General features: G+C 36.7%; 4 protein-coding genes across 4 annotated transcripts; 1 reads left to right on the top strand and 3 right to left on the bottom strand.

The window, feature by feature from the left end:
* Window positions 1-238: 238 nt before the first annotated feature.
* On the bottom strand, window positions 239-5,488 carry PHYBLDRAFT_147963 (hypothetical protein; the record flags this gene model as incomplete). The annotated part of the gene is made up of 18 exons (XM_018431985.1): window positions 239-361; window positions 425-567; window positions 647-754; window positions 819-1,797; window positions 1,880-2,093; window positions 2,175-2,284; window positions 2,366-2,467; window positions 2,541-2,595; window positions 2,692-2,896; window positions 3,087-3,420; window positions 3,537-4,031; window positions 4,134-4,207; window positions 4,297-4,396; window positions 4,461-4,708; window positions 4,801-4,871; window positions 4,949-5,045; window positions 5,105-5,209; window positions 5,338-5,488. The coding sequence occupies 18 exons, from the start codon at window positions 5,486-5,488 to the stop codon at window positions 239-241; spliced, it is 3,714 nt and encodes a 1,237-aa protein (XP_018288772.1).
* A 1,544-nt stretch (window positions 5,489-7,032) lies between these two features.
* On the bottom strand, window positions 7,033-9,064 carry PHYBLDRAFT_126188 (hypothetical protein). The gene is made up of 4 exons (XM_018429085.1): window positions 8,933-9,064; window positions 8,728-8,857; window positions 8,547-8,632; window positions 7,033-8,478 (listed from the first exon to the last, which is right to left on the bottom strand). Exons 1-4 carry the CDS (start codon window positions 9,026-9,028, stop codon window positions 7,261-7,263), a joined length of 1,530 nt encoding a protein of 509 aa, XP_018288771.1. The 5' UTR covers window positions 9,029-9,064; the 3' UTR covers window positions 7,033-7,260.
* A 479-nt stretch (window positions 9,065-9,543) lies between these two features.
* On the bottom strand, window positions 9,544-11,884 carry PHYBLDRAFT_187812 (hypothetical protein). Its single transcript, XM_018439426.1, has 5 exons — window positions 11,678-11,884; window positions 11,455-11,576; window positions 11,286-11,391; window positions 11,078-11,166; window positions 9,544-11,002 (listed from the first exon to the last, which is right to left on the bottom strand). The coding sequence occupies exons 1-5, from the start codon at window positions 11,865-11,867 to the stop codon at window positions 9,584-9,586; spliced, it is 1,926 nt and encodes a 641-aa protein (XP_018288770.1). The 5' UTR covers window positions 11,868-11,884; the 3' UTR covers window positions 9,544-9,583.
* A 2,274-nt stretch (window positions 11,885-14,158) lies between these two features.
* On the top strand, window positions 14,159-14,392 carry PHYBLDRAFT_147960 (hypothetical protein; the record flags this gene model as incomplete). Its single annotated transcript, XM_018431984.1, has 2 exons — window positions 14,159-14,227; window positions 14,284-14,392. Coding segments are annotated over 2 exons (178 nt in total), but the record flags the coding sequence as incomplete, so codon positions are not given.
* Between the last annotated feature and the right edge of the window lie 12 nt (window positions 14,393-14,404).

Raw genomic sequence — 14,404 nt, 5'->3', positions numbered from 1 at the left:
CATAAAATGCTTTTACAAGAGTTTGTGCGTTTTTCATTTCTTTTTTTTTATATTTTACAATAAGGAATTTAAGTTGCCTTGTCTTTTCGTTTAGTTTGTGTATTTTTTTTTTCTTGGCTTTGCATGTGTATAAATGGTGTAAGTGTGGGTTGAGATTGTGTTTGTGATAGGGGAATTTGAGGAAGAAGAGGGAGAGATGTACATTTTCTTTTGTTAGATGTATATATATTTATCATGGTTATGATCTAGCAAGCCGAGCCGGACTTCCACTTTCATTTGCATTAGGTTGTTCCTTTGAATTCAGCTGTTCCGATATCATCTCAAGATGTCTCTGTTCTTCTACCGAGCGCCCAGAAGATCTCTATAATATTCACCATAAGTAATCCGAAACACTCTTTGGTATTTTATTATATGTCAAACATACCTTGAAATTTAAAACCTCTGCATAAGCGGCTTTCAATGATTCGATATTAACACCGGAACTCAAGAAAATGTGGCTAATAAATTCAGGAGATGGTCTATTTGGATGATTGAAGCAATACTCCTCTAATATCTGGATGACATAGGCTGCGTGTGTACATTTATTTTCCAAATATTAGTATATAAATAAATACACATGTAGTCAAATTGTAACGCATTAACTTACGCAATGGCAAAACAACTCTAGATTCGAGTACTTGACTGCACAAACGAATAAGACGACCTTTCAAGGTCTGGAAAGGAGATACGCGAAGCCAATCAGCCTCCTTTTCATCTAACGTCATAACAACAATAGTTAACACGTGTGTTTTCTGTAAACCTCATATTTTACAACTTACTATCGCTTAGAATTTGCTTCCAAAGGTCCTGAACCAAGTTAAAGTTACACTGATAAGCCATACTCAAAACCAGGAGCTCCCCATCTGGACAATTATACCGCCGGGAAAGTTCAAACATATCATTTAATGACATCGGTATATTGTTGAGCATTATCTTTTCTCTGTCTGTCATAACCACACGACCAGATTGTTGGCAAAGGTTGTCTCGAATTTCCTTTTGAATTTTCAGGGTCTTATGTTGCAGTTCTGAGACTTTAGCAAGCTTGCAGGATTCTTCAGTACTTCCCCCAAGCACCAAAAATTTCGAGAGAAAAGTGCATGCTTGACCCATGTAAAAGATACGTTCATCGAGGTTTGCATTGGGATCAAGTTCGGCTAATAATCGTACATACATCGCAGCCTCAAAAAATTCATTGCGGTGGAGATGGTATTTGTATAAGAAGCGGATACCTTGAACATGATCAACGTAGTTTCGAACAAAAGGCAAAAGGTTATCAGGTTGAAGACTAAACAAATCACCATAGAGACAATTTTGGAATAGCCAGTCATAAAGAACGTAAAGGAAAACTGTGTCTTCTTTCTGATTCCGTGCAGCTTCAAACAGGGAACGATATTTTTGAGACTGGCAGGACTCATCTCTTGGATTTTTTGGTTTGAGGTTAATGATAGTCTTGAGCACTTGAGAATAATAGATATGCCGCGCCTTGTAGAATTTTGCATCCGGGTTGGAGGGGTTTGAGCCATTTTCCAGAAACATCATTGCATTATTGTAAGGGTCTTCTTTTGTTGCTCTAGAAATGGCCAAATCAAGAATTGCCTTATTCCATCCCAATTTACGGAATTCGTCACATATTTGATCAAGTTTAGATGCTAATAAGTCGCTTGGTGCTTCTTTGAAATAACTTAGAGCCTCTTTCATAAATTCACTATCCTCGTTAGTTACTCCAGCGGATTTCGCTTTTACTATTGCTTCAATGCCCTATTGGTATATTTAGTTTTCAATATATCTGAATAGTAATACATGCAGTATCGATCTATTTTTTATGTAATTATATGTTTACCTTGTAGAATGCAATGTCTTTTTCTGGGAATAAGGTATCTCCATTTTTCTGTAGTAGAGAAGCAACGCTCTCAAATCCGCCAGTATTTTTTAAGGTAGCCCGAGCATTGATAATTGAAATTACAAGCTCTCTGACTAAGTCTCTGCCATCAAATGTTGTTACAATAAATTCGACTGTTAAGTCTGTAAACTTTTCTTTGGAGGGAGTCTGAAGTCTATGTTTTCAAAACATGGTGAATTAATATCCATATCCATTCTTGAATACGATCCACCATCAATTATTATTTTCAACTTACTGCTGGTATATTTTTTCAACGCCTGTCTCCATTATACCGCTCAAGAAACAGATTGACTCGATGGTGTGTGTCATCAAAGTAGACATTTCATAAAAAGACATTTGTTCGTCCTTGAATTAACAAAAATAAACACACACACATATATATTTAGTACACACTATATATAACAATCTCTTTTTCACTCAGTTTACCAAGATCCACAGTTGGTTTTCTCTTTGCGTAGAGGGCACAAAATCCTTGGGAACCTTGTGCAGTAAATCATTTCTGAAGATATAGACTTGGTTATAAAATGCCTTTTAAAAATAAATAAGCTCAAATTGCTTACTCTTTCATAAAATGTCGAAGGGACCAGAGTTCCTTTTGCACTGTTGAAAGTTGTTTACGTAATGTGGCTGTATTTGTTGTAAATTTGCCCTCGGAACTATAGATATGTGATAATATTTATTAATGTTAATGGGTACCATATATATACGTGTGTATAGTCTGATTAATTTACAATAACATTATATGCTCGTACCTGAGGGGGAAGATTTTCTTTTTCCATATAGGTCTCAATAAACGAACCAAATATAATCCAAGACCGTCATGCTTCACACTAAATTTTGTTCTTGGTCGTGGTCTTGTTTGGCCTTGATAGTTCTTTTCTGAAGCCATCGAAAGACCCACTGAAGGTTGTCCACCATACTCAAAGAAAACCAAAGTAGTTTTTTTTACGAGTGCATCTATTTTTTTGTATAAAAGTCAATTTATAGAGCGAGAATATCAAAAAGATCCAATCGTAAAAAGTTTGAAATTTCTAATCAATACTTGGATTTCCAACCCTTCTTATCTAATATTTCTTTTTTTAAAAAAAATCTGAAGAGCCCTTTTACAATTACCCCACATTTTTGTATACACATAAACAAGACTTACTTGATTCACTATCTTTTTTCCCGGATTCAACACAAATGATTTCTAGACACATTGCACATGTTTGTGTGTATCCGTATCGCTCAAAAAAGGCGTTAAGTTCTGGACTACCGATTGTCTCGGAGTTGATTGTTTTAAGAATTAATCGACGGAGGCCATCAACAGGTCTTTCGCGTGCTATTGTCGTTATACTAGAGTGTCCAAGGATAATGAACTGGCGTATGTCTTTGGGTAATCCAGTTGATGTTTCCCGATAAAATTTCTCGTCTATTTCTCCAATACCATAAATGGTTTCATGGTTTTCTATTGAAGCGGTGGTTTCGATATAAGTAGAGGTCTATGTATTAATACGAAAATCACAAAATAATATGAGAAGACATGATTTTACATTGTAACCAGAACACATGCATATATATATATATATGAGTGTATGCGTATATTTAAGGTAATTACCAAGAAATTCGAATCATTTCCATAATTTGTGACAATCACCCGTTCAAGATTAGCTACACTAACAATCTTTTCTCCAGCGACTTTTCCCTTTGCCGTCAAAAACACATTTTTGTTGTAGTAAGATCCCAGAACAGTCTTTGAATTATCGATTTGGTCTTGTTGAATAAAGGAGAATATCCCCTGTGGTTCGTAATTAGGTGATAGTATTACATGGGCAATTTTGATTGTTTTTGGTTGTTCATTGGGGCCTAATGAGGCACCAAAGCGTATGTCTGACAGATGGGTGAAATAGATCCGAGCACCCGTAATGGATACTCCGAGAATATGAACACGTTCAGACTCTTCCTTTGAAATCAAATGTATCGAAACAAGCTGGAAATCGTCTTGGTAGCGTGTTAATCCACTTGGATTAGCGATACGAGTAGCTGTCTCTTTAATGTCGCCTGTCTGTGCCAGTCGTTTGACAGTTGCACCTTTTCCGGGCGATGAAAGTACCTTTTTTTGTTTTAAATCAAGCATTGATATTTGGGAATTTTAAAACACACATACACACACATTTATGGGTGGATTTTATGAACACATATACTTTTTCCTTACTTCGATTCCATTGTTGCTGGTGAGTGCATATATGACCTTGCGCTGATCACAGACTATAAAACTTTGGATATTTCCTAGATTTCACATAGATCAATATTTATATTAATATTATTTCAGGAATTTTGTACACAATTGATTATGTCAGTATTTCATTTTAATTTACCTTTTGGCGCTTTGTCAAAAGAAGTTGGAAGGTATTTGTATAGCATATTCTTTGTCAGGCAAACTAATCTACTACCCCCGAGCGAGAAATGACCTATACTCTGTCCCATAGTAAAGCATTAGACAATATATTTGAATATGCTGCAAAAATGTTGTGCATCTTACATAGTGCTCCATTTCATACAAATGTCCGTCTGTAGCTAACAGCAAAATTCTTTCATCTTCAGTGCCTTTAATTTCCAGAAAGCAAAGGTCGTCTGCAGGTGCCTTAACATTCAGGTTGTGCATCTGAATTCTGTTTCCTTTGTAGCCTTTGTTGAGAGGATTTGCGGATGCTGCAGCAACTCCGAGTAGGGTAATTTGTAATGGTGTCGCCACGACGATTATGTGGGTCAAGTCAAACCCGCAAAATGCTATACATATATGGGTATGTTATATTAGAAATAATTTCTATAAAATATAACCATCTGGATTTTTGGTTTGTTTGTTTGTTTGTTTGCAGTACCGCTTTTTCGTTTGACAAGCCCAACAGTTGTAATTGGTTGCTCTGGTTCTTCGTGAACAAGTATATCATCGCTAACAGACAAAACCTTTAGAGTAAGCTCTGGTTGGAATGGTTTTCGTATGCTGTTATTTTCTTTATTGTTGTTTACCGTTCAATATAGTTCCACATAATCAATCGATTGTCGACAGTTCTCCACAAATATCCAATCTCTTCCATTAACCCCATGTAATGTTGATACTCCATTTCTGTACGGGTATAATGTTCATTACTTCGTTATTTTCTAAACGCAATAAATCAATCTTACTTTCGAGGGCCTCCATGAATATGCTTGGGAAGGTTTGTCTACCGATGGTCAATAGTTCAGTCTGTGGCTCGCTATTTTTTAGACTTTGTTGTCTTTCTTGTGTGTCTGAAATGCAAAGTAGATTGGATGAGTCATCGATTGTTGTTGTTGGTGGTAGTAGTGGTGGTGTTTTTTGATTTTGTTGGTGTTGTAGATTGCTACGATGAAGAGAGAGAAAAGATGATGCTGTTTACCCTTGAAATAGTTGATCAGATCTCCAGGCGGACAATCGAGCTCAGCCAAAGCTTTTAGTGTTATGCCAGCTTTCACGCTATGGTCGATGTTTGGTGTGAGAGTGGTCATATCATTCTTTTGCTGATCTATCTGACTTAGAAGCGCGCACATGACAGATTGATCAAAATGTTTGAGATTATTTGAATGCACTTTTTTTTTGGCCTTCAGTGATTAAATGTAAGGTCTTCTTATTCTTAATTTTATTCGTATTCGTATTCGTCTTTTCTTTTCTCTTTTTTTATAACTAATCAAAGCTATAACAAAATTAATATAATATATATAATATATTAATAATTGTATAAGAGAGAGAAAGAGAGAGCGACGCGTTTATTTAGAAAGATGTCCGTCTTTTTTTTTGAAATTCAGGAATATGTTTCAATTTTTATTTTTATTTTGTACCAAAGATTCAGTATTTCTAGGTGACGTAGACTTTTTTTTCTTCTTTTGAAGAGTAGTAGAAATTTCCCATTGAAATATCCAAAAGAAAATTAGATTTATATGATATGCGTCGGGATATAGTGTAAAAAAACATAGCTCCGATATTTGGCAAACATGTCAGTTACCCTCAATATTTTATAGTGGATTTTCAATAATTATCCCATAATCTGTGTGATAATAAACTTTTGTTTTCTGTATAAAAATTGTAATAATTTGGTCATTAATGAGTATGACAGGAATTAGCCTATGAATTGTACTACTGATGAGAAATAATATTGTCTTGGAAATTTGAACGCTTTATTGTGTAAATTGTTTGTGAAAAGAGTATCAAGAAATGAAACCCCAGAGCAAATATCGCCCGTGATAATATGACGTCAAGTTTAATAACAATGTTGAAGTATTATGAGAATAAAATCAAACTTTAAGCTATAAGCTACACACAGGTTAAAGCAAAGTGGAGTGTTTCAATTTAGTATTTGAGACGCTTCTGGAAGTTTCAGCTACTAAAAGATATATGTGAGTCTGTATATATGGTACAATTCCTATATAAGCAGTACAAAAAAATCCCGATAGAGACTCCAGCAAGTAGCGGAAGACAGATTATCTATGTCTTCTAGATGAGGAATATAGAAAACAACATGTAATATTACGTCGATGAAAACTCCTCCGCCGCCTTGTAGCAGATGCTAGAATAACTGAGGTGAGAGCCCACATGGTTCAAAGTATCCTTCGAAGATGTACAGCCTTCTTCTGTGGATACCGGCAACAACGTAAGGATTCAAGAGGTCTTCAATTGGATTTGTACGTAGGAGAAAATGTACATGGGCTTTATAAGGAGTTGAATGAGATGTTCCACTTTTCTAACTGTAATAAAGTAACGCATTATATTCTCTAATTCTTTTGTTTTCATAGTATTTCTTTAAAAAATTGATTAAATCTATGATTTTTCTACTACTTACAATGGACATTAAAGCAAAAATGCTTAGTGCTTACTAATATATTTTTTTAAAAGAACTTGTTTTGTGTACTGTATACTATGCTTTAAATTGATATTATTTAAAGTAGAGGCGAAAATAGCTTTTTGTTATAATACTACAAGTTAAAGATGATACCTGCTCTGCATGTATATAAATACAACATTTATTCTAAAAGCATTTAATCATATAAACACCCTATGTATATATACGTATAAAGGTGTGTTAATATTGGAGTAAATTGCTGATAAGCACACATATTTACAAGTTGTATATATTTTTAAAAAAGAATCAAAAGTGAATATACGGGTACTCATATCAATCATGTGTGTGTATGTATATATATATATATATAATAAAGATGTATATTTGTTCTGTTTCTAGTGTGCAATTTGAACCCAAAATGCTAAAAGGGTTTTGTATAAAAAGGTTATGGTTGAAGTAAGGAAGAATATGGAAGTGGAGGTTTTTCTAAGGCATAACAAAGTTGTTGTGGAGACCAACACAATCGCTGTCGGTATCAGCCTTTGATTTTGAGTCTTCATTACGGAAACCTTCAAGATGTGAGAGATATTCTTCGTCAATATCACCCGTCACATAATGGCCATCGAATACGGAAGTGTCAAAGGTGTGAATGGCTGGGTTGAAACGGCGCACGGACTCGATAAGATCATGTAAATCCTGGAAGATGACCTTATCTGCACCAATAGTTTCGGCAATTTGGTTATCGTTTCGTCCGTGGGCTACCAATTCGTCGCGGGTGGGCATGTCAATACCATAGACATTGGGGTATCGAATGGGGGGTGCACATGAGGCAAAGTACACCTTCTTGGCTCCAGCATCACGGGCCATCTGAATAATCTCCTTGGAAGTAGTACCACGTACTATTGAATCATCCACCAACAATACATTCTTTCCATTGAATTCAAGGGCCATGGCATTCAGCTTACGACGGACATTCTTGCGACGGGTGTGTTGTCCAGGCATGATGAAAGTACGTCCGACATAACGGTTCTTGTTAAAACCTTCACGGTAGTCGATGTTGAGCTTTTTTGACAGCTCAAGAGCAGCTACACGACTTGTGTCGGGTACAGGAATAACGACATCAATATCAAGTTTGGGACCCAAGGTCTTGATTACTTGGTCAGCAAGAGCCTCTCCCATAGACAAACGGGAATTGTAAACAGAGATCCCGTCAATAATGCTATCTTGACGTGCAAAGTAAACATATTCAAAGATACAGGGTGCCAAGTTTTCCACTTCAACAAGGCGTCGGCGAAGGACCTTTCCACGGGTGATTATAATTGCCTCGCCGGCGTTGACATCTTCAATGTCAGTAAAACCAAGTGCCTCCAGAGCAACACTTTCAGAGGCAAGCATATAATCGTAACCAGCATAAGTAGAGCGACGGCCAAGAACCAAGGGGCGGATACCGTGAGGATCGCGGAAACCAATAATACCATAGCCAGCAATCATAGCTACACAGGCATAACTGCCCTTGCATTGCTGGTAGAGATCACGAATAGCAGTAAAGATATCTTCATGGTTAATACGGAACTTGCCAGTCTTCTGAAGGTTGTCGGCAAGAATATTGAGGCACAATTCGGAGTCGGAATCGGTGTTGATATGGCGATGGGCAATCTTGTCCAGAAATTCACGAAGCTCTCTTGCATTGGTCAGATTGCCATTCTAAATAAGCATTTGATGTAAGCATTTGTATTGGTTCCTTTACGTCTGGAGAAAAATGCCAAACTTACATGAGCTAATACAAGCCCATAGGGAGAATTGACGTAAAAAGGCTGGGCCTCCGACATGGAAGATGATCCCGCAGTAGGGTAGCGTACTTGAAAGATTAGTAATAATATTAATATATCATTGATTGTTTAATTAATACATCATCTTTTTACTTGTACAGATCGAATTAAGTATTTTGCTTACCATGGCCAATGCCGAGACTACCAAACAAACGAGATAGCTGCTTCTCGTCAAATACATCTCTCACCATTCCATTTCCTTTACATTGGAAGAGACGACCTTTAGGACCACAGGTAACAATGCCAGCAGCGTCCTATAAAATAAATATATATGCATTTGATTTAATATAAAAAAATCGATTTGCTTAATAATTATTTCGGGTTCTTACCTGACCACGGTGCTGCAACAGACCCAGACTCTCAAAGAGGTCTGCACAGGCTGCTCCGTTTTGGTCGGCCAGAATGAGTGCTGAGATGCCGCACATGTTGAATGAAGTAGAAAGTAATAAGAAGCTTTTAATAAAAAAAAACTTGAATTTCTTCTAAAATAGTGATGCCTTTTTCATATTTTAATGACAGATTAGGGACGGATGACACACGGAAACGCTGTCACGGTCAATCTCTTATTCCCTTTTTAAGAACAATTGGGCTTCAATGAAGGGACTGTCCATCAGTTGGACTGGTGAATAGAGTAGACTGAGGAGACAAAGAGGATGTTTCATTTATATTTATGTTTGTGTAATGAGCACTTCAACTTATATTTATTCTCTAGTTAATTATCGGCTTAAAAATATATTGCAATTTTTGTTTTTTTTTCTTGTGCTGAAATTTAAACCGAATCTCGACACTTTATATGCACGCATTTAGAGCATGTACTGCACTCATTTAAATAACCGTTCTTGTACAAAATCTATTACACTTGAAACTCTTTTTATATTTTGTGTGTGTAGAAGGACCAATTAACTCATCATTAATTAATCGGTATATTTTCTTTAAAGAAGAAGAAGAAAAGACAATTTATGATTTATGATTTTATGATTTTATGATTTCGAATTGACGGGTAATTGTTTAGAAAGTTCTTCTACACTTGGGAATTTCCCTTCAAATTCTGTTAGAGAAGGTTCATCTGGTAAACGGGCGGTACGGAAGCGAGCAGGCTTTGGGGGAGGTTTGGGTCGGAAAGGAACATTGGTTTCTTCAATACGGGCGGGCGGTGGTGATGGTGGTGGTGGCTGTTGTTGTTCCTGTTGCTGTTGTTGTGTGTTTCCTTTGAAGGCTTGTAGGCGAGCTTCGATATTTGCGGTCACAGTGTGCCTGACAGATGTATCTTTAAAATTCTCATTTGTGTCACTAGTTTTGTTGCTGGGTACTGCACCCATGCTTTTACTTGGTTTTGGTGTGATTTTCACTGGCAAACTATTGATGGATGCAGGTGATCCTTTTGGTGGAGAAGAGGATGGGTCTTTGGCAGGAGAGTATTTGCGAGGTGAATCAGTTGGTGTCGATGAAAAGGGAGTATCTGATTTTGCAGGAGAATGTCCTCTGAATGAAGAGCTGTTGCTGGTCACATTGAATGCATCATTTAGGTTATCCTTTGGTACTTCGTTTGTGTTTCTTGTGCTGGTAGGATTTTGTGGAGGAGTAGAGAGTACGGCAGCCGAAGGCTTGAAATCTGATTCAAACCCTAAAGACACACTGTGTTGATGATGAGCTGTCCTGGAACTACTGGTGTAACTATTATTGTTTGTCTGCGCAGAGTTGGATGCTTGTCCAGGCGATACATTTGACTTGGCGGGATCAAAAGGATCTGAGGTATTTTCATTGCGTGTGGGTCTTCCTCGTCGCATAGGGGTGATGGAGGGTATTTCGGGCTGTGTGTGAATTGATTCGAACAGTGCGGCTGAACCATTAGTTGGTTTTGCGGGTGGATGAGGTGGCGAGGCTGGCTCCCCATAGATATTGCGAATGGGGCATTCAATACCTCTCATCCTACACACCGAATTCATAACTTGATAGATGTTAGGCCGGTGATTTTGGTCTTCCTGGAGCATGGAGCAAATGAGACGGCGCATCTTGTCCGAAAAGGCGGGCTGGGATGGTATAGTGTAGCGCGCATTGAGAGTGGCCAACTGACCTTGCTCCTCGAATGGAGTCGTGTAATAGCACAGCTTATATAATAATACACCCAATGCCCAAATGTCGGCCTTTTCATTGATTGGGCGTTTCTGGTAAATATCTATCATTTCTGGTGCACGATATTGTAGTGTCGTGTGCCTCTGTATATCCTCTTCTAGTCGCTGTACTTCTCCAATTGTGGTCGGTACATAATTACCCCTTGAAAGTGCAGCCGACCCAAAGTCACACAGCTTGTAATGGTCCTGCGACAAGATCAATATGTTCTCTACCTTGAGATCTCGGTGAAGGACTGGTGGAGTACAATAGTGCATATATGCTAAAGCCTATTTTATCGATTCCCATCAGAATATAATCTTTCGTATATATGTGTATACAATACAATACATTGGCGTCCTTACTTCGCAAACATCGCTAAATATCTTTATAATTTCAGGCTCCGTTAGACGTTGCTGTAGTCGTCTGTTCATCAGGTCAATTACTCCTCCGCCTAACCCCCATCAAAGAATATTTCAATTTTATTAGACTAGTGTTATATATATATATGTAAGAGAAAGAAAATAGTACAGTATAATACAATACACTAAAGTGGAGTATTAAATAACTTACCGGGGCAATACTCCATCAGAATCAAGGCTTCGAATCCACCCATGGGCATCACATCAATGCGTGATTCGTAGTATCGAGTAATGTTCTTGTGTTCACCCAATCGCCGCTACCATTATCATGTCAACCTTGGGTGTAATGTATTCATGTATTCATATGTTTGATTTGTTACCATAAATGCAATCTCCTTTTCAACTGTCTTAAGTGCTTCTGTATCTGGTACGGCTACTCGTTTAAGGACAACGAATCCAGTTTTGCCCTCAATTCGGGCCAGATAGACATGAGCAAAACCACCTTTTAGGAATGATAGGTTAGACATGTTTCTGACATTTTTTTAAACGATTCCACACACACACACACACACACATATATATATATATATGTTGATTTATTACCTTCAGCAATAAAGTTGTGGATGACGACTTGGTATCGACCCACTTGAAGATGTGTGCCCATGGGCATGGCACCAAATGGAAGTGGGGGTGCATTCAAGGTGTCGACACCTACAGGCACCGGTGGGAGTGTTTGCCCGATGCTCTGTTGTTCTGGAATACGCGATTGGTGCGCAGCTTGATGAGAATTCATAAAGCACTTGTATAATATGAAAAAAAGAAGGGGAGAGAAAAAATGATGAGGATATTGATCCAGAACTTGCACGTCTTTAGGCACGTGACCATTTATAGTTTTAACTTACAAAATGTTATCATGACAGCATTCTTTTTTTTAAAATTTTTATTGTCATTATTATTGATCCAAGTTAAACCCGCCGTTCTGAAGTAACTAAACTCAATTCTTTGGTTTGTTGCCATGGTATCATAATTTCTTTAGAAGTCAATGGCAAGAATATTCTAGATTGTCTACTTGCAGGTCACTTCCCCTTCTTATAATAAGAATACGTAGTATTGGCTACAAAAAGTCTTGATTTTGCAAATGTCTTCAGTTTATTATACGTTATACTTTATATTTAAAATTAAGGTATATAAAAGGTGTTTGAGCCATTGCCCTTACTATTACCACCTTTTTCATTAGATCACAGTAATACTCTCCTGCCTAATTAACAACAACGAAAGTTAATAAGAATGTGGATATTGATCTTCAGAAGTGCACAGAGAACAAGAAAATACATTTTAAAGTTCAAAATTTGGTATATCTTTTTATTTACATAGACAACGTTGTAATACAAAAAGCATTAACGAAATACAATCAATGTTTGATTGAATACCCCAATTGGATCTAGATAGCTAAAAATTATTAGAAAGCAAACCAAGGTTTTGAAATGACGAATTAGTATAAAATTTATCCCCAAAAACCTATAGTTTATTTACCATTGACATACATAATATTTAGAGAATCTGTGTATGATCAAAAGACGATAAGGAAAGCTCCACAATATTATCTGCTCCGATCAGACATGTAGATATTTATATATAAAGTATGTGTCTAAGGGCTAATACGTATTTCAGGGCAAGGTACCAGATATATCTTTATCTCTTCGATCTTGATTTAGTGGCTCTTTATTTTTCATTTGCATTTAAATAAAAGTGATTTGATTTGTAAATGATAGCAATGGAGTCAAGGTCTATATAATTGAAAACACTGTAAATGTGTCTACTTCTTGGAAATGTCTGTGCAAAAATTTGATGAATCTTGAAAGCTTTTTATTACAATAATATATATAAATATATAATATATTTTCGGTGAACGAATAGTTTGTTAAGAATTCAGTACAAATGTTGTACAGCTAATACAAAATATATATATATAAAGTAAATAGAGTGAATTAGAGCAGGATTCTTAAAGATTTTTTTTTTAAAAAAAAGAAATGCTTACGGAAGCTCCCTTTTGATAAATCCAAAATGTGCCCAAATAGACCTCTTTAGATTATCTTGGCATTGAATTGATCCCGGTATGTCGGATGGCTTTGTGTGAGGCTAATACTAATTTGCAGATAAGCCATCATTCTGTACATTACTTCATTGTTTATTTAAAATGATAGTAGTCAGAAAAAAAAATTCAAAGTTTCTATTTCATTATTAACTCCTTTGGATCTTCAATGAATAAGATATATATATATAAATTGTAGGCCCAGCAATGAAATTCACTTGTCTAAATGTGACATTCATATGTCTCTTTCCTAATCTTTTCTTCTTAATACAGTCTTTGGTCCATGGGTTAATTGGTGTGACAATTAAAAGAGAAGGAAAGCGGACACTATTTCAAAATAATAATAATAATATTATATATATATAAAAAAATCCTAAATGGCGTGACTATCTCTATCTATCTTTATCTTTATTTTTTATTTATTTATTTTGTTACGTCTACATCCAAAGGCACGGACTCAAGCACAGACGCAAGCACAAGCACAAACACAGTCATAGACATAGCCATAGTCATAGGCATATAGGCAGAGAAGGATGTGCACACGCATATATATACTGTGTAGAATTCCATAGCCAATTTCAAATATTATTAGAATTGTAACTGTAACTGTACTTGTAACTGTAATTCCAATTAGAATTATAATAATAATAATAATAATAATAATAATAATTCTTTTATACATATAAATAAGTTTTGTATTTTATATATACACATGTCGGCCTTTTCTTCTTCAATACTCCCCTCCACCCCCCACCCCTCTCTCCCTTCTTCTCCCTTCTTCTCCCTCACTCTCTCTCTCTCCGTTCACCCCCCCCCCCCCCCCCTTTTTTTTTGCTCTTCAAAAAAAACATTTTTACTGCCTTCCTATTGGCCAAACTTTAGGACCAGAGCCAATTTCTTTGTCTCACCCTAGATTCTATAAAAGATAATAAAGTCGACGCGCTCGGTGTCCTTTTGTTCCCAACCTACACTTCTTTTTTTCTCTACTCATCATGTCTCGCTACGATCACTATCCCGAGAATGTCGGCATCCTTGCCCTCGAAATGTACTTCCCATCAAGAGTAAGTCTCATTGGACTCATGGTAATCTCATCTTGCTCATCCCTTCTCTTCTACAGTGTGTCGAACAGACTGCTATGGAAGTATATGATGGTGTCAGCACTGGAAAGTACACCATCGGTCTTGGACAGGACAAGATGGCCTTTATCGCGACAGAGAAGATATTCAGTCCATTGCTGA

This window comes from Phycomyces blakesleeanus, assembly GCF_001638985.1.
Source record: "Phycomyces blakesleeanus NRRL 1555(-) unplaced genomic scaffold PHYBLscaffold_17, whole genome shotgun sequence".
Classification (NCBI taxonomy): domain Eukaryota; kingdom Fungi; phylum Mucoromycota; class Mucoromycetes; order Mucorales; family Phycomycetaceae; genus Phycomyces; species Phycomyces blakesleeanus.
This window is presented reverse-complemented; position numbering and strand designations above follow the sequence as displayed.

Coding starts and splice junctions, on each gene's coding strand:
- PHYBLDRAFT_187812 (XM_018439426.1), bottom strand. CDS start 11,867: ATGAATTCTCATCAAGCTGCGCACCAATCGCGTATTCCAGAACAACAG. Junction 11,577..11,677: donor CCACAACTTTATTGCTGAAG/GTAATAAATCAA, acceptor CATTCCTAAAAG/GTGGTTTTGCTCATGTCTAT. Junction 11,167..11,285: donor TCTGATGGAGTATTGCCCCG/GTAAGTTATTTA, acceptor GATGGGGGTTAG/GCGGAGGAGTAATTGACCTG.
- PHYBLDRAFT_126188 (XM_018429085.1), bottom strand. CDS start 9,028: ATGTGCGGCATCTCAGCACTCATTCTGGCCGACCAAAACGGAGCAGCC. Junction 8,633..8,727: donor TAGTCTCGGCATTGGCCATG/GTAAGCAAAATA, acceptor TAATCTTTCAAG/TACGCTACCCTACTGCGGGA. Junction 8,479..8,546: donor ATGGGCTTGTATTAGCTCAT/GTAAGTTTGGCA, acceptor ATGCTTATTTAG/AATGGCAATCTGACCAATGC.